Here is an 18,294-nt window from a genome sequence, read left to right as displayed (position 1 = left end):
GCCTGAACTCCACCCCGCAAGGGATTATGGGGTCTTTAAAAGAGGAGGAAGATGTTCAATATTAACTATGCTTCCCGTGTAAACACAACTATTGTAAAATTCAATATTCCTCATAAGTTGTTGTGGTTGCTCTTCTATATCTTGATTGTTAGCTATTGTAGCTACCCTTGTCCTGACTTTCACACTGCTTGGAAACTAAGGAGCTTCAGGCCTGATTTAATACCAGAATGGGACATTATTAGATAATCCCAAAGGTGCTTTTTCAAGAGGCAACTGAACTTTCTTTGCTTTTCCGTGAAGACGTTTCACTCAGGAGTGGGATTCAAAAATCCCAGCAACCAGTTTGCTACCCGGTTGCTGCGTGGGTGAGGCCATGGTAGCCATGGTGATACTTCCTGTTTCCGTCTTCCAGCGGGCCTCCAGAGGCCGGGAGAGGCCGTTTCACCTTCCCAAGGGTCCAGAGGCTGCCCCCAGGCCTCTGGGAGGGCAAAAACAGCCTCCCCAGCCTCTGGAGGCCCACCGGAAGCTGGAAATAGGCCCCGTTTTGCAACTTCCGGTTTTTCCGGAAAGGCCGTTTTTCACTCTCCCAAGGGTCCGGAGGCCTCCCTAGGGCGTCTGGGAAGGCAAAAATGGCCTCCCCGGGTTCTGGAGGCTTTCCGGAAGCTGGAAATAGGCCTGTTTCTGGACTTCCAGAAGGCCCCGTTTTCCCCCTCCCAGAGGCTCCGCGCAGACCCTCCATAGAAAATGGGCCACATGGAGACTCCTGGGAGGGGAGGGGGGAAGAGGAGGGGCGGGGCCATCCGGTCAGTTGAAATACTGGTTAGGCGAACCGGCTGTAACTTTTAACATCCGATTCGCCCCAACCGGTCCGAACCGGGAGAATCCCACCCCTGGTTTCACTTCCCATTCAAAGCTTGAGGAAATAGAAAAACTGTTACATCACCAAGAGTTGAATTCCCTCCTGAAGAAAACTTCACCTTGAAAATGATCTCAAGGGTAGGAGGATTTTTAAGAAGGCGCGATCCTATTTTTTTTACACTTTTTTTTTTCATAATCATGAAAAACATTAACAAGGGTTTCTGCTATGATGCCAAAAAACAGGAGGTTAATGCTGCAAGGTAAAATATCTTTTTAATAAATGTATTTGTAGCACATCATACCATATGAAAGGTACACGTTAAAAATATACAGTTATACATGGGATGTTCAGTAGCAGGGAGACACCAGACACACACACACACACACAAATTTAGTATAAATCACTTAATGCCCTTTCCATCTTGCTCACAAAAAACAAGAAAATGGTTTAATTGTCCCAAGGCAACACTGGAGAGTGAGTATAAAGAGAAAATAATCATGTAAGAGAACAGGAAAACAGACCCCTGGTCTGTTTTACATGCATATTGATACGTGTCCAGCAACTACAGTGGTGGTTTGAAATTTCCATGATATCCAATGTGTTCCAGACCTTAATTTCAATTTTTCACAGCCTCTGTTGTATAACCTTTATTTGAGCTCCTTCACATAATCAAAGCTATGTTTTCTTTGGCCTAATTAAAGAAGCCAGATAATTTCTTCACCTCTTGGTGGCCTGGCATATCTTCCTTCCTTCCAACATTTTAGATTTTCCCAGATCTACCTCAGGGATATGGCTTATCTGAACCAATTTGCTGAATGGCTAACAACAGCTGTAGGGACAGGCTCCATTTCAGTTAACATTCTTATTTTGTTGCAGGAACTGGGTTTGGCTAATTTAGAGAAAAGAAGGATTAGGGTGGACATGATAGCAGGATTCTAGTATTTGAGAGGCTGCCACAAAGAAGAGGGGAGGTCAAATTATTCTCCAAAGCACCACAGGGCAGGACAAGAAATAATGGTTGGAAACTAATCAAGGAGAGAAATATCCTGGAATTAAGGAGAAACTTCCATGAACTTGATGAAGTGACCACAATTTCTGAAGGCAACTTCTGTTCCACTGGTTAATTGTTCTCACTGTTAGGAAGTTTCTCCTTAATTCAGGTTGCTTCTCTCCTTGATTAGTTTCCAACCATTGTTTCTTGTTTTTCCTTTTGGTGCTTTGAGAAATAATAAGAATATTGCTACGATGTCACCCCTAATTCTATGTCTATGATTGGTTGTCCCAAAGGTGCTTTTCCAAAAACTGGACTGGACTTTTGGGAGTTTTTTTTTTCCCTTGAAAATGTTTCACTCTTCATCCAACTTGTTCAGGACCGAAGACACTTCTTGAATGGGAAGCAAAATGTTTTCAAGGGAAAAAAAAAAACCCCAAGAAAGTGCAGTTGCCTTTTGGAAAAAGCACCTCTGGGACAATAAAAACACTAGTGAATCTTACAAAAACGTGGGAGAAGGTCCCAGTTCTGCTGGGATCTATAGAGACAGGTATCAACCAAGGTCAGTGTTTCTCTCTCCCTCCTCCATGTAGGCCTAAAGGCCAGGAAAGTTGCACTCTACCACATATTAGAAGAAAGGAATATCAAGCGGTCTCAGCTAGGCAAGCTAATAGAGCTTTCCTATCCATAGGCAGTATGTATGAACACTGGTTCTTGGTGCATCAGTGCCAAAGGCAAGGGTATAATTCTTGTGTATTGATGGCGGGTTCTCTTGATCTCACCTAGAAGGTCTTGCACGTTGTTGTTGGGTAGAAACATAAAACACTAGCTCAATACTCGTGCTTTGCTACGAAACTATGTGGTTGGGCTTAGTTTTTGGGGAGGAAAATAGGGAGGGGGATTCTGCCTCTACCTACCAGCATCCATCGGTATTCATCTGGCTAGCATTCTGTCAGTGTGTTTGGAAAGTGAAACAGTATTTGCCGTGTGAGCAAGGAGACAGGAAGGAGCCTGGGTGTGGCTTAGCTCAACTGTTCTGTACTAAAGCTGCTAGGTGCTGTGAAACTGAAACTGAAATTCCTCTGCTTGTGTTTTGCTTTTGAAACAGATTTCTTTCCAGGTGGGGAGGGGGAGTAGAACTCTTTAGCATCAGAGCGTGTTAATAATAATAATATAGGAAATACTGATGCTCTGATGGTCATTTTGAAAAATCCTTTCTTAGTGAGCACCTAGAAGCCAAAAGGAACATAGGTGCCAAATTTCAAGTTTGTAGGCTTTACGGTTCTGGAGATTTTGTGATGATGCGTGGGTGCTTTTTCACTTATATATATATATATATAGTTTATAGTCAAATCGGTTCCTTGTTCCACCACTGCTCTGAATCGAAGCTACATTAAATTGTTGTAGAAAAATGCAGTTACGGTGAGGCACTTGGGAACTTAATTGTTTATTCCCCAAACATTAAACTCTTTACTTTCCCAAATAGCAATTACATTTTTTTTTATGTTTGCCTTCCATTATCTTCATGCAGTTAATTTGGAGGCACTGAAGCCTAGGTGCAAAATTAATCAGGGAAGAAAAGTATGGCTGAATTTTACCCTTCCTCTTATGCAGGGGTCTTCAAATTTGATAGCTTTAAGACTTGTGGACTCCAAGCATGCCTCCTCCAGTCATGTTAGCTCAGGAATTCTGGGAGTTGAAGGCCACAAGTCTTAAAGTTGCCAAGTTTGAACACCCTTGCTCTTACGGGTTATTTTGTCACACATTATCTCAATATGGCTCTGGGTTTCTTGAGCTGGCCTTAGAGGAATCCTTCAGGGGAGACCTTTGATCCAGGAGTGTGCTGTTCACCTCCTATCTCCCCCAGCTGTTTTTGTAGAAGTAATAACAGAATAACAGAGTTGGAAGCAGGGGTGGGATTCTACCGGTTTGGACCGGTTCTATAGAACAGGTTGTTACGATTCTGCACAGTTCGGAGAAGCAGCAAATTGTGCCCCGGCTGGCCCCGTCCCTCTCCGCCTGCCCCTTCCCTCCCAGTCAGTCCTTATCACGCATGCGCAACATTGCACGCATGCCCGACATCGCTGACACCCAGTCACTCCTTAAGGTAGTTTTTTTTCCCCTCCTGACAATCAGCTGTTCCTATGATCAGCTGTGCCGGGATTCCCCTCCCTGTCTTACTGCTTCACCCAGGAGGCTTCCCTGAGGCCCAGGAAGGCAGAAAATGGAGGGGTGTGTGCAGCAACCAGGAAAGCATTCTGGGAGCAAAAACGCCCCTCAGGAGGCTTCCCTGAGGCCCAGAAGGCCCCAATATGGAGTGCAGGGGGGGCATGCTCCTTTGCCTTAGAGAGCAAAAGCCTCAGGAGGCTTCCCTGAGGCCCAGAAGGCCCCAATATGGAGTGCAGGGGGATGCTGCGTGCCCCCTCATGCTCCATTTTTTGCCTTCCTGAGCCCCAGGGAAGCCTTCTGGGAGCAAAAGCGCCCACGCCCAGCAAAAACGCCCCTCAGGAGGCTTTCCTGAGGCCCAGAAGGCCCAAAAATGGGGGAGGGGGGGTTGCTGCCAAAAAAAGCCACGCCCACTCAGTCGCATGGCCACAGCCACCTAGCCACACCCACAGAACTGGTTGTTACAAAATTTGAATCCCACCCCTGGTTGGAAGGGACCTTAGAGGTCTTCTAGTCCAACTCCCCTGCTTGAGCAGGAAATCCTGAAGTGCCAAACCGTTTCAGATGGGCTTGATGCACGAAGGTGACGGTCGGAGCGGCGAGGTTTACAGTGTTTCTTCTCCTTGTCTCTCAATCATGAAGGGGCAGCCATGTTCATGTGGGTGTAAGAGTACCTGGAAAGGGACGCTCTCGTGGTCTTTCCTTCCTCGTCCTCTCCCACCTCTGCCCGGGCGGCTGGAAGGCGTGGCTTGGTGCAGCAAGTGAAGGTCGCGAGGAAACCCAAGCGGAAACGTTTGTTCATGAAGCAATAGACAATGGGGTTCACGCAGGCGGAGGTGTAGGAGAGCAAATGGATGAACGAGATGGGAGCTCCCGAGAGCAGGAGTTGAGCCGAAGTGGAGTCAAAGGCCCTCCAGGTGTTGACGCTGAAGATGGGCGTCCAACAGATGAAGAACAGGATCACAATCACAATCAGCATTCGGATCACTAGCTTCTTAGCCATCAGGTTGGCTGAGGAGGAGCTGCTCCTTGGACGCCCAATCTTCTGGCTGTTGCTGCAGGAGCTGAGGGACGAAAGTTGACGGAGGGGTAGCTGCTGCTGCTGCTTCTTGTTCTTCTTCAGATAGCAACCATCCCCATCTTCGTACCTGCTGCTGCTGCTCTCGCTAGCTTTCCTTTCTGCACATGGAAGGCAGGATGAAGGACATCAACAACGCCTTAGCATTCAAGACAATTTGGCCTCTTGGCTTCCGACCCCAATCCTTCCTTTGGACTCTCCCCTTTTCTCCTTCGCAACTGGGGGTCTCTCATAAATGTCATTCTCTTGGGATAAACTTAAACTTTATTTTATTTTGACTTATCTGCATCCCACCCCCCACTCTTTATTTTTGACAAATAAGTCGAGGTGGCAAAGATACACAATACTCCTCCCTCCTCCTGGTTTGCCCACCACAATAATCCTGAGAGGTTATTTGGGCTGAGAGAGAGAGAGAGAGAGAGAGAGAGAGACAGACAGACAGACAGACAGACAGATAATAGAGAGATGATATAGATTGTGGCGTTCGGAAAACACTGAGCTGAAGTCTTCACTCCGGTCCGTGTTTCCAGCGGGAACACGGACCGTTCCTATTGGCTGATGCCATTTGACAGCCGGCTATAAAAGGGAGTTGTCAAATGGCATCAGCTGTTGTCCGCCAGCTGGCTGCCTTGTTAGTGCGGCAACCGCGGCAACCCTTTATTGTTACAATAAAGTAAAAGCTGAAGTTCGCTCTGTGTTTGCCTCAGGTTATTCCGCCGCTTCACAACATAGATGATAGATATATGAGAGATAGAGAGAAGATAGACAGATAGATTGATAGATGATAGATAGATGATAGAGAGATGATATAGATGATTTAGTTAGATAGGTAGATTGATAGATGATAGATAAATAAGAGAGATGATATAGATGATAGATAGATAGATATATGATAGAAGATAGATTGATAGATAAATAGTTGATATAGATGATAGATAATAGATAGGTAGGTAGGTAGATATAGATAGATGATATAGATGATAGATTGATCGATTGATTGATTGATAGATGATAGATTATATAGATGGGAGATAGATAGATGATAGATAATAGATGATATAGATGTTGGATATGTGATTGATAGATACATACATAGATAGGTGCTATAGATGATAGATAGATAGATAGATAGATAGATAGATAGATAGATAGATAGATAGATAGATAGACAGACAGACAGACAGACAGACAGACAGACAGACAGACAGATGAGAGGGAGGATAGATAGATAGATAGATAGATAGATAGATAGATAGATAGATAGATAGATAGATAGATAGATAGATAGACAGATGATAGATAGATAGATAGATAGATAGATAGATAGATAGATGATAGACAGACAGATAGATAGATATAAATATCACTGTTTGTGCTTGTACATGGCAAGCTATTAAGACAGAAAGCAAATGGACAGGTTCAGTCGTCGGGATTACCTCGAGAAGATTTTCTGTTGCTTGCATCAAATTTTATTCCTCTATAGAGCTCCAAGGATATTAATCCATACGCTATCATCATTACGATCCCCGGGATAAGGAAAAGGATGAGGAGTTGGAAAATATACCTGAGAAAGCCACAAGGAAGATTTAGATTGTCAGAGAAATTCACATTTTCCTACCGGCCTCTCAGCAAACCCGATTCCCAGCATGCCTCTACTACCACTAGACTATATTTTAAACATGAGAATAACAATTCCTATTTACAATAGGAAAGATGGCAACTCGGGTATTAATTGTTAGATCTCAAAAAAAGGGGCTCCAATTGAATCTGAAATTTGAGACGAGATGGGGAATCCTTACTGAACCTTTATAAGATGCCTTCAATTCAGAAGTGGCATTCAGCAGGCTCTGACCAGTTCTGGAAAACCGGTAGGGGACATTTTGAGTAGTTCAGAGAACCAGCAAATTTTACCTCTGACTGGCCCTGCCCCCATCTATTCTCTGCCTCCCGAGTCCCAGCTGATCGGCTGGATCTTCTATGGTTGCCCTGCACAGGAGAACGGAGCTGGAAAGCAGGTTAGTGGGGTGGGGAGGGAATGGGATTTTGCAGTAACCTTCCCCTGCCACGCCCACCAAGCCATGCCCACGCCCACCAAGCCACGCCCACAGAACCAGTAGTAAAAAAATTTGAATGCCACTACTGTGGCCCACTCCACACAGTCCAGAAGAAGACCCCATCAGTCAAGGAATTTTGACTGGCAATGACTCTAGGAGAAAAGCCTTTTCTGATTTGACCCCTGTCCTTTGGAACATCCTGCCACCTCAGATGAGGTCACATCCTTGTGGTTTTTCCAAAAGGGCCTTAAAGCCTGGCTTGGCGTGGGGACCCGACGGAGATGCTCCAGGATGGAGGTACCTGGTACTGTGACAGAAGACACTACTCCTGCTCTGCACAAGCCCTTGGTTTTCAGTCTATTTAACTTTTGTAATTTTAATTAGTGCTATATTCATAATTGTTTTTATACTTCTGTTTTAGGGCATTGTAAGCCACCCAGAACTGCTCTGCATAGCAACAAGGGTGGCGTGTAAATTTAATCAATAAATGGATTAGTCAGTGCCTGTTATTTTAAAAGCAGGCCATACACACACACACACACACACACACACAACCTCCACCAGGGTTTAGTCCATGAACATTTATTCCCGGCACAAATGTTTCCTTCTTTGCTATCTCTGTTTTTCTAAAGCAGATCAGCAGAGGAATTTTTGGAAGGTTTATTATTATGGGGCTATTTCTGACTGCAAATATGAGATTATGGTAAGAGTGCATGAAGGCACAATTTAAACACAATTGTTTTGCTTTCCAGCACTGTCATGATTAACAGGATATCATCTGAAGGAGGTATGTGACAGAAAACATATTTCACTTTGAGCTTCAGTTAAAATTATAGCTGATTAGTCTGGCATCTTTGGCCACCTCACCAGTTCTAAATAATAAACCATGTTGTCTCAAACAAATAAACCCACTTTTGACTAATATTCGTGCCCCAGGTTTGATTTAATATCGCACAAACACCAAAACAGGCTAGATGATAATATGAGTTGTTATAGGAACTGCTGAAGAAATATGGGTTTATTTGTTGAAGATTTCAGTGAGTAGGCTTGTAAACTTTGCTGTAAATCTGGAAAGATACTGGCGACAGCAAAACAGCTGTGTTATTTATCTGAAAAGAAGGCTGGGCACCCAGTAATTTGTCTAAGTGGCTGTCTAATTTGACAAGGAATATGGTAATGAGTGTGTGTGTGTGTGTGTGAGAGAGAGAGAGAGAGAGAGAGAGACAGAGAGAGAATATATACCCCACATACATATCCATCCATTCAAACCTCCTTTTCTTAGAAGAATTTGCTTAAATTCACAATTAACTCTTTTATAGCATCTTTCTCCCTATGCCCTAAGAGAGAGATCTGTACACATAACTCAAGAAACTCTTCTTCCATTAGACTTACATAAAGTCATAGGTCTGGAACTGGATGGGGCCTTGGGGGTCTTCTAATCTAATCCCTTGCCCAAGATGGAAATCCTCATACCATCCCAGACAAATGGTTATCCCATCTTTTCTTGAAAACTTTCCAGTGATGAAGCGCACATAACTCTTGAGGGGGAAGTCGCTCCATTGATTAATGGTTCTCACTGATAGGAAATTCCTCCTTAGTTCCAGGTTGGAGCTTCCTTTTATGAGTTTCCACCCATCTTGTCCTGCCCTCAGGTGCTTTGGAGAATAAGGCAATTCCCTCTTCTCCGTGACAACCCTTCAGGTATCGGAAGACAATTATCAGGACAATTATTAAGCCTTCTCTTTTTTAGGCTAAACATCCCTAGTTCCTTTAGCCATTCATTGTAAGATTTAGACCAGGGGGTTAATTGAGGGCCACATCAAGGTTGTGTTGGACCTCGGAGGCCGGAGCGGACGTGGCCAGCCTGACATCACTCATGTCAGGGGCACCTGTGGTAGCCAAGTGCTAAGGCAAAACTTCCCTGAGACCCTCCCTCCCACTCATTATAATCTCCCTCCCTCCCTTCCTGCCTTTTCTTTCTTTTTCCTTCCTTCTTCCTTCTCTTTTTTTTTCTTCCCTTCTTTTTCCTTCCTTGCTCTCTTCCCATCTCCCTTTCTTTTTCTTTCCCTTTCTCCTTTTCCTGTCCCTTCTTGGATGCTCAAATGCAAAAAGTGGGATAAGTCTCCTTTTTAGTTTGTTTGAGGAAAACATACTTCTGATTGGTTGCTCAGAATTTTTATTTCCTGCATGAAGTGGGTGTGTCCAGCTTGACAAATTTAGGCTGGGTTGATCAATGCTTTCGTATCTGAAACTTTGGGGGATTGAATGGCGCCCCGTTTCTTAGAAGGCAACTGCATCTGGACCGTGAAAAATAACTTGATCTTGGAAAAGATAGTTGGGTTGACATAGGAGAAGAGTGTAGCCGTTGTCCTTAGTAGGTAGAGAACATGACAAATGCAAAAACTGCTAGAACAATAGAAGAGCAAAAAAAAACCCTCCATTGATTACTAGCCATGTTTCCCTGAAAACAAGACCCTGTCTTATATTTTTTTGCTACCAAAAAAAGGCATCAGGTCTTATTTTCAGGGGATGTCATCCACTGACTAACCTCCTTTGCGTGCGTCACCCCCAACCTTCTTTTTGCTGTCAGAGGCCTTCAGGAACTTCTTCTTCTGCGGCCGGCAAGTCTTTCCTGAAGGCCTCTGCAGCCGATAACAGAGCGATCCGGAGCTTTGTTATCAGCTCCAGAGGCCTTCAGGAAAGCCTTGCCAGCCTTGCCGGCTGCAGAAGAAATGGGCCGGCAAGGCAGGTGTTGGGGTGTGCGAGGCCTGGCTACAACTGTCCAAAGGTAAATAGTAGGACAGCTCCAACCCCATCCCCACCCTAGCTTAATTTTTATCTATGCACTCTGGAGTAGGTGGGATCTTAATTGGGGCTTATTTTTTGGGAGGGGTAGGGCTTGTATTGGTCACACATGTAAAGATCAAGATAGGACTTTCTTTCGGGGTAGGTTGTATTTTCGGGGAAACAGGTTACTTATGTGCGATATTGTGCCTACAGTTATACAAACATTGTAATTGAGACATCAACTGTTATTGCAATTAGTTGCAATGCTATTACACTTCTTTTAGTTCCATCGAAATCACAAATCATTGCGCTTTCCATAATTTTACAGATTAAGACAAATGCCTTCAAAAAAAAAAGGACCTATGGTCCACTCTTACCAGGACTGCTCGATCACTGTGCTTGGCCAATTAATACGACACTTGGATGTGGTGCTGTTAGGAAGCAGTGAAGGCACCAGTGTGCTGTAAATTGGGTATGGCGTCATGATGACAAAGGACAGGCACCACGTGGCCGCGATTACCTTCAAGGCATGGGATTTGGTCTGCCAGACCCGAGATTGCAAGGGTTTGCATATGGCACTGTATCTCTCAAGAGAGATGGCCACCAGGCTAAAAGTTGACACGCTCACTGAGACACCTAGGTGGGTAGGAAAGCAGAAATAGAAGAAGGAAAATTACTGGCCTCAATTTTACAATCTTAAAACCAAGGCAATGCAGCAGTTTATGTGTCTAGTACAGGGGTCAGCAACCCGCAGCTCTGGAGCTGCATGTGGCTCTTTCATCCCTCTGCTGCAGCTCCCTGTCACTCAAAATACGTGTCACAACTGCCAATATGCGACACCTGCCGGCACATGATTTATTGAGCTTTTCAACCCCGGTAGGCCAACCATGGATAAATCCAAGAAAAGAAAAGTTTCAGACGAAAACTGTTCTGACGCAGGCTTCCTAAACCATAGTCATGCACACATTTATTTTAAAAACAAGACTTATTTTATTGCAACGCTGGGAATTGTTTTCATTCCCAGCTGGAATTAATCTCAAATAGTCCCCCGAAATAAGCACACACCTTTCAGTTCTGTGAAGTGCTGCCAAAAACCAGAAGTATCAAATGAACTGGAAAAGAAACCAACCGAAGTACAAAAAAAAAAAAAAAAACCCCAACTGAAGTACAAAGAGTTTCCAGAATGACTCTGAACCGATCGAACGACTTTGCTTCCTGCAAAGGTATCGTCATCTTGGCCTGTCCTTTATACCTTATGGGAGGGGCAATCACCTCCCAGCATTACTCCCGAGTTGCCCCTTTTGTCTCGGCTGCTCTTGCCATCTAGCAGCTCTGTGCACATGCGCACTGGGAATAGGCTCCCCTGGGTCCTCTACCTCACTAATGCCAGACTCTGATGCCTCTGAAGGCAGCACCCCACTCCCATATGGTCCTGGCCCCATCTTTGCATCAGACACAGGATCTGAGTCCTCTCCAGACTACCTGAGTGGTCCCCATTCTTCCACACTGTCCACTTCTGCTTCCGTCTGCGCCAGCTGCCGGTGAATCACAACAAAAACAGAATGTTTAATTCAGCTACATATGCTAGTTTTGTGGCCGCTCAGGAAATAGTCAGGCATGGGAAGGATTTTGTGGTTCCCGGTGTTTGCTTTTCTGTGGGAAATGGGGTCCAAATGGCTCTTTGAGGGTTTAAAATTGCTGAGCAATTTTACAGTCAATTTAAGTTCTAACTTTGGTTTTACACCACAGATGAGAATCTGTGGTGCACCTCCAGGTTCTGCTGCACTACAATTCTCAACATCTATGGAGATTCTCAGTCATCCAAGTCATGGTTGTTCCCAAAGGTGCTTTTTCAAGAGACAACTGGATTTCCTTTGTTGTTCTTTGAAGATGCTTCGCTTCTCATCCAAGAAGCTTTTTCAGCTCTGGCTGGGTGGTGGGGAACGGAAGGATTTATATTCCTTGAAGACAGCTGGTCATTTGCGTCCTTTTAAAGAGTTGTTGAGCCACCTGGAGGTTCATCTGAGTCCTCAGGGTCACCTGAGTGGTGCAAATGGGTGCTGAGCCTTCTTGGAACTGTTGAAAGGACTATGTTATAGACTGGACATAGACAATGTCGTAATCCCTCCCCTTCTGTTGAGAGAGGCTGTTAGGTATAACATTGATACCAAATATGGTTTGGGTGAATAAATATATAAAACTTAGATATCATGGTTTAAGTGCTTATCACTTTAAGCACAATGCAGCAGGAAATTAGCCGATTAAGGGTGCGGCTAGAAGTTACAATATAAGGAAGCATTAGAAGCTGGAAAGCTTGCTGACTGTAACTGTGTGCTGACTGTAACTGTGTGCTGGCTGTAACTGTGTGCTGCTGCGACTAACTGTGATTACTGACTGTGAGTGCCTGTGACTGAACTGTTTTTGTTTGCTACTGTTTGCTGAATATCCAGCGTTTGTTTCTCTGGAGAGTGAAACCGGAGGAGGAGAAGATATCTTTATCGGCTGATAAAGATATTGCAAGGACTCTTAAACTTGGACTATACTAGTGAGTCTTACTGGATGGAAATACTGTGAATGACTTAATGGACTGAATGACAATGCTTAAACTCTAACTGGATTAAAAACTATTTAAACTACAAACAGTGTTTGTATTCAGTGTGTGTATACTCTGGGGCCCTTCCGCTCTCCTTTGGTTGCCTGGTTTGACTACTGCTGCAATACTCTTCTAGGGTTAATCCCCAAACCCTAACATTGGTTATGGGCCCAGCAGCATAGTCTAACTAACCAGGATATAGCAGAGAGAGTTGGTGTGAGTTGCACATTACTGTAAAAACAAACTGTTTTAATTAGTTTAAAATAGTCAAAATATCTGAAGAGTAATGGCACAAGTAAATTTGTCACAACTGTCCATGATATCCAGGCTGGATGGAACAAACTATGTTTCATGGTCAATGAAATGTAGTTTACTTCTACGCAGAGAAGGATTGTGGGACATTATAGCAAACCCACCAGATGTGAGTAGCTGGGATCCTGCTAATGATGATGATAACGAAAAGTTACAAGACTTTAAACTGAAGAATGAGCAGGCTTTATGCATCATAGGACTGACTCTCTGTGATCAGCAGCTTGTCCATATTCGTGGAGAAGAAAATGCTGCAAACTGCTGGGAGAACCTCAGGAAGATTTATGTTCGGGACAGTGTAGGAGCACATATAAATCTTACACGGAAGCTTTTTCGAACGCATCTTCAGAGGAATGGAGATATGTTAGTTCATTTAAACTGTATGAAGAGCATTTTTCAAGATTTGCAAGAAAAAGAGCTTATATTTAATGAACTGCAACAAGTCTACATAATATTATCTTCATTAGATCAAAGCTATGATGACTATGTGACTTCGTTGGAAGTATTGCCAAAAGAAAGCCTCTCATTAACCGAGATTACAGGCAGGCTACTAGAAGAAGCCAGAAGAAGGCGTGAGCGTGACGAGCTGAGAGAAGATAAGAAAGAAGAGAAATTATCTTCAAAGATTGAAAGAAACCAGCAAAGCAAAGTAAAGCACCTGGAAGAAGAGAATTTATCTTCGACGGCATACACAATTAAAAAGTGTTTTAATTGTGGAGATAGAGGACATTGGCAAGATTCTGCAAAAAGAGAAAAAGCCAGAATATAAAAAAGCCAAAGAAAGCATTTGAACTAGCCACGTTTACCAACTCTGATGTGAAGAATAATTTATGGGTGGTTGACAGTGGCGCATCCCACATCACAAGAGATAAGACAAAATTTATAAAAATGTCTAAAAGCTCTCAACATATATCTCTCGCCAATGGCTGGAACCTGAAAGCGAAAGGTCAAGGTTTTGCACGTTGTCCGTACATAAACCAGGATATAAAAATGTTGTATGTACCGCAACTAAAGTTTAATTTGCTTTCAGTAAGGGTATTAGATAAATTAGGTTATGTAATTACTTTTAAAGATAATAATTGCATAATTGAAAAAGATAACAAAAGGGTAACTGCAGCTTTAAATGGAACATTATATGTCTTAGATAATAGTAAGAAAGGGGAGGCTCAGACTGTATTTAATAATATAAAGCCTCATGATGAATGTATCCATTTATTGCATAGGCGTTTGGGGCATGTAAATTTTAAAATGCTAAAACGTACAGTTGAGTTATCTGAAGGAATAAGGTTAAAACCTTGTGATAAATATTTGCGTTGTAATGTTTGCTGTGAAGATAAGAGCAAAGTATTGCCTGCAAATAGGCTAAATGGTTTCAAAACAAAAGAACCTTTAGAAGTAGTATTTGCAGACATAATAGGTCCAAAGAAACCCAGTATGGGGGTGCTAGATATATACTGAGCTTTATGGACCATTATTCTAGATATGGGTTTTGCTATTTAATGAAAAGCAAAACTGAAACATATCAACATTTTTTCAATTGGCTTAGGTTTGCTGAAAGAAAGTCTAAACGGCAACTGATAACCCTGGTGACAGATAATGGCACGGAATTTATTAATAACAAATTCCAGAACAGACTTAAGATAGCTGGAATAGAGCATAAGAAGTCTGCTCCATACAGGCCAGAACATAACGCTTTTATTGAAAGAAGAGGCCAAACAGTACAGGCAATGGTTAGAACAATGTTAAATGATTCTGGGTTACCTGATTCTTTGTGGGGGAGCTACAATGTGTGCTAATAACATATTGAACAACGTTGTTAATACAACAACAGGTGAAATTCCATTCACCAGGTGGCATGGCAGGAAACCTGATCTAAGTTACCTGCACACATTTGGTGCACCAGCATGGGTGCATATTCCTGCACAACTCAGAAAAAAAGGGCAACATAGAGCTAAAAGATTTTTCTTCGTTGGTTATCAAGCAAACCATAGGGCATATAGATTTTGGGAGAAAGGCACATCTAAAGTGTTATGTAGTGCTAGTGCCCAATTTCTAGAACATGAAGGATGGGAGAAATTAGAAAAGGATGTCAATAAAGATGTAATTATTGAATCCTATAGAAATCCCATTAGTTATCCCTGTAACTTTAAAAATAAAGTAAAGAGACAAATACAGGATGAAATAGTGCCCATAAAGGAAGAAACAGATTCAATAGCTGAACAGGATGAGGAAGATGAACAGGTAGTAGTTCAACAAAGTCCTCCTGTAAGCCCTGTAATTCCCAGAAGAACTACACGTGTATCTAGACCGCCTGATAGGTACCAGGCTAACACAGTGTGCCAGATTAATCAAGTTCCTAATTCTGTAGAAGAAATTAAAAAGTATCCTAATAAGGAAAAAGAAAAATGGTATGCAGCAATGAATAAGGAACTGAATTCATTAAGTGATATGAAGGTGTTTGAAAATGCAAAATTACCTGTAGGAAAGAAATCCATTGGCTGCAAATGGATATTTAAGGTAAAAATAGATAAAGATGGTAAAATAATCCATAAGGCAAGGTTAGTAGCCCAAGGTTTTAGGCAGAATGCTAATGACTACGATGAGGTGTTTGCACCTAGTCTTAAGGCAGCAACCTTGAGGGCAGCTTTAGTGTGGGCAGCTAGTAAAAACTATATAGTTAACCATTTAGATGTGGAAACTGCTTACTTGCACGCCCCATTAAAACATATTATTTATATGAAAAAACCTGTTGGTATTAAAAGTGAAAATAAGGATAATAATGATTGTTGGTTGTTAAAGAAAAGCCTCTATGGTCTTAAACAATCAGGCTATGAATGGAACCAGTATATTGTAAAGGACCTAGACAATATAGGATTTAAAGCTGGTTTAGCCGATCCATGTCTGTTTAAGAGGGAGACAAATGGGAAAGTATCATTATTATTACTATTCACAGATGACATTGCATTGATAACTGAAACTAATGATGAAGCAAATAAAATAATAGCATCATTAGGAAAGAGAATAAAGATCAAGCAATTAGGGAGATAAAGAAGTATCTCGGTTTGAATATAAAGAAAACACGGAAAGGTTTTAAGATATCTCAGGAAGATAAGATAAGCAAATTACTAAAAGATTACAAGATGGAGCTTTGTAAGCAAGCTAAGACTCCAATGAGTCAGGAGTTTAGCAACACTGATGAACAAAGCCCTGAGTTTGATAAGGTGATTTATCAATCTTTAATTGGTAGTTTGAGTTATATTAGTAATTGGTCTAGACCAGATATTTCGTACTGTGTGAATCAGTTGGCTAGATTCAATTCTGCACCATGTGAAAGACACTGGATTGCAGCTAAGAGGATATTAAGATATCTTAAAAAGACAATGAATTATTCATTGTATTTAGAACCAAAGGGTGATTTAATTTTGAGTGCTTATGCAGATGCTAGTTTTGCATCAGAAAGAGACACTAGAAAGTCGACTTCAGGAACAGCCATAATGCTGGGTAAGACATTAATAGGCTGGAAGTCAATAAGACAACAGCATATAAGTTTGTCTACTATGGAGGCAGAATTCTCCTGTTTATCATTGTTATGTACAGAATTAATAATGTATAAACAAATGTTAATTGATATAGGTATAACTGTGGATTATCCTATAATTATACATGAAGATAATCAGGCAGCAATTCAAATGGCCACAAATATTGGAGTAAAAACAAGGAGCAAGCATACAGATCTAAGATACCTAAACGTGAGACAATCTGTAAGAAGTAAGATGATTCAGCTAGAGTACTGTATGTCGGAGGACAATTTAGCTGATAATTTTACTAAAGCCCAAGGTGCCAGTAAGCACCAGGAGAGTTGTGAAAAATATGGGATAAGATTGTAAAGGAATTATATATTTATTTCACCCAAAAGGGGAGTATGTTAGGTATAACATTGATACCAAATATGGTTTGGGTGAATAAATATATAAAACTTAGATATCATGGTTTAAGTGCTTATCACTTTAAGCACAATGCAGCAGGAAATTAGCCGATTAAGGGTGCGGCTAGAAGTTACAATATAAGGAAGCATTAGAAGCTGGAAAGCTTGCTGACTGTAACTGTGTGCTGACTGTAACTGTGTGCTGGCTGTAACTGTGTGCTGCTGCGACTAACTGTGATTACTGACTGTGAGTGCCTGTGACTGAACTGTTTTTGTTTGCTACTGTTTGCTGAATATCCAGCGTTTGTTTCTCTGGAGAGTGAAACCGGAGGAGGAGAAGATATCTTTATCGGCTGATAAAGATATTGCAAGAGACTCTTAAACTTGGACTATACTAGTGAGTCTTACTGGATGGAAATACTGTGAATGACTTAATGGACTGAATGACAATGCTTAAACTCTAACTGGATTAAAAACTATTTAAACTACAAACAGTGTTTGTATTCAGTGTGTGTATACTCTGGGGCCCTTCCGCTCTCCTTTGGTTGCCTGGTTTGACTACTGCTGCAATACTCTTCTAGGGGTTAATCCCCAAACCCTAACAGAGGCCTGTTCAATTTTGATATAGATGGCCTCTTTGACCCCTCTTTCAAAACAGCGGTCCTCTCTGTCCAAAATGTAGACATAGAATGCAAATGACCAGATGTCTGCAAGGGGTATAAATCTTTCCATTCCCCACCATCCACTCAGAGCTGAAGACACTTCTTGGATGAGAAGCGAAGCGTTTTCAAAGAAAAACAAAGTCCAGTTGCCTCTTGAAAAAGCACATTCTCAATATCTTTTCCTCTGTTGGTTCTGTTGTTGTTATTTAGCAGCATCTGGACTGCAGCAGGATTTGTATTTTGTAACAGACTTCAGAGCCACCACTGATGTCTTGTCAGCATCACCACCGTATTTCTCAAGGATAGAGTCTTTGCAAGTTCTCTTCTCACATGCAATTTAGAAGGAAGGATATAGGATAGTCATAATTTGCCAACACTTACAATGTATCACGGTGGGCTTTCTCTTTGTGAGAAATAGGAATTTTACATCCTAGCAAAGAATCTTCTGCATGGATATGAACTCAGATCCCTGAGGTCAATTGCTCTCCATATTTTAAATATATGCAGAATTGTGTTTTCCATTACAAAGGGCAATAATACAGTCATAATTTGAGTCATGGAGAGAATGGAAGTGGTGGAAACCCTTCTTTTCTTCCAAAATCTGCTTCTCTACCCCTCCAATTGCTGAATATAGTCTATACCAGGGGTCTCCAACCTTGGCAACTTTAAGACTTGTGAACTTCAATTCCCAGAGTTCCTCAGCCAGCAAAGCTATTTGGTGGAGGAATGTGAGAGAAGAGCCAAAAACTGGGTGTGGAGTCAAGAGAGGAATTAGCCTGGAATCATTACGTTCCCATAAGCAATCCAGATCTAGTCCATCTTGAATTTTATTAACTCTTATCTAGTGCTAATTTTATGCTGATCTGTTAG

General features: G+C 42.1%; 1 protein-coding gene across 1 annotated transcript in view; it reads right to left on the bottom strand.

The window, feature by feature from the left end:
- Positions 1-4,611: 4,611 nt before the first annotated feature.
- CCKAR (cholecystokinin A receptor) overlaps positions 4,612-18,294 on the bottom strand; it is a 28,652-nt gene continuing 14,969 nt past the window's right edge. Inside the window, exons 3-5 of the mRNA XM_026687713.2 lie at positions 10,313-10,571; positions 6,531-6,658; positions 4,612-5,195 (exon numbers count right to left, since the gene is read on the bottom strand). Coding sequence (XP_026543498.2) covers positions 4,651-5,195; positions 6,531-6,658; positions 10,313-10,571 — 932 coding nt within the window. The 3' untranslated portion in view covers positions 4,612-4,650. The remainder of the gene's footprint in view (positions 5,196-6,530; positions 6,659-10,312; positions 10,572-18,294) is intronic.

Source organism: Notechis scutatus, chromosome 4, assembly GCF_049901735.1.
Source record: "Notechis scutatus isolate UNSWTSFEM ecotype Mainland chromosome 4, rNotScu1.2, whole genome shotgun sequence".
Classification (NCBI taxonomy): Eukaryota; Metazoa; Chordata; class Lepidosauria; order Squamata; family Elapidae; genus Notechis; species Notechis scutatus.
Note: the sequence above shows the minus strand (reverse complement) of the source record. Positions and strands in the feature narration are given on the sequence as shown.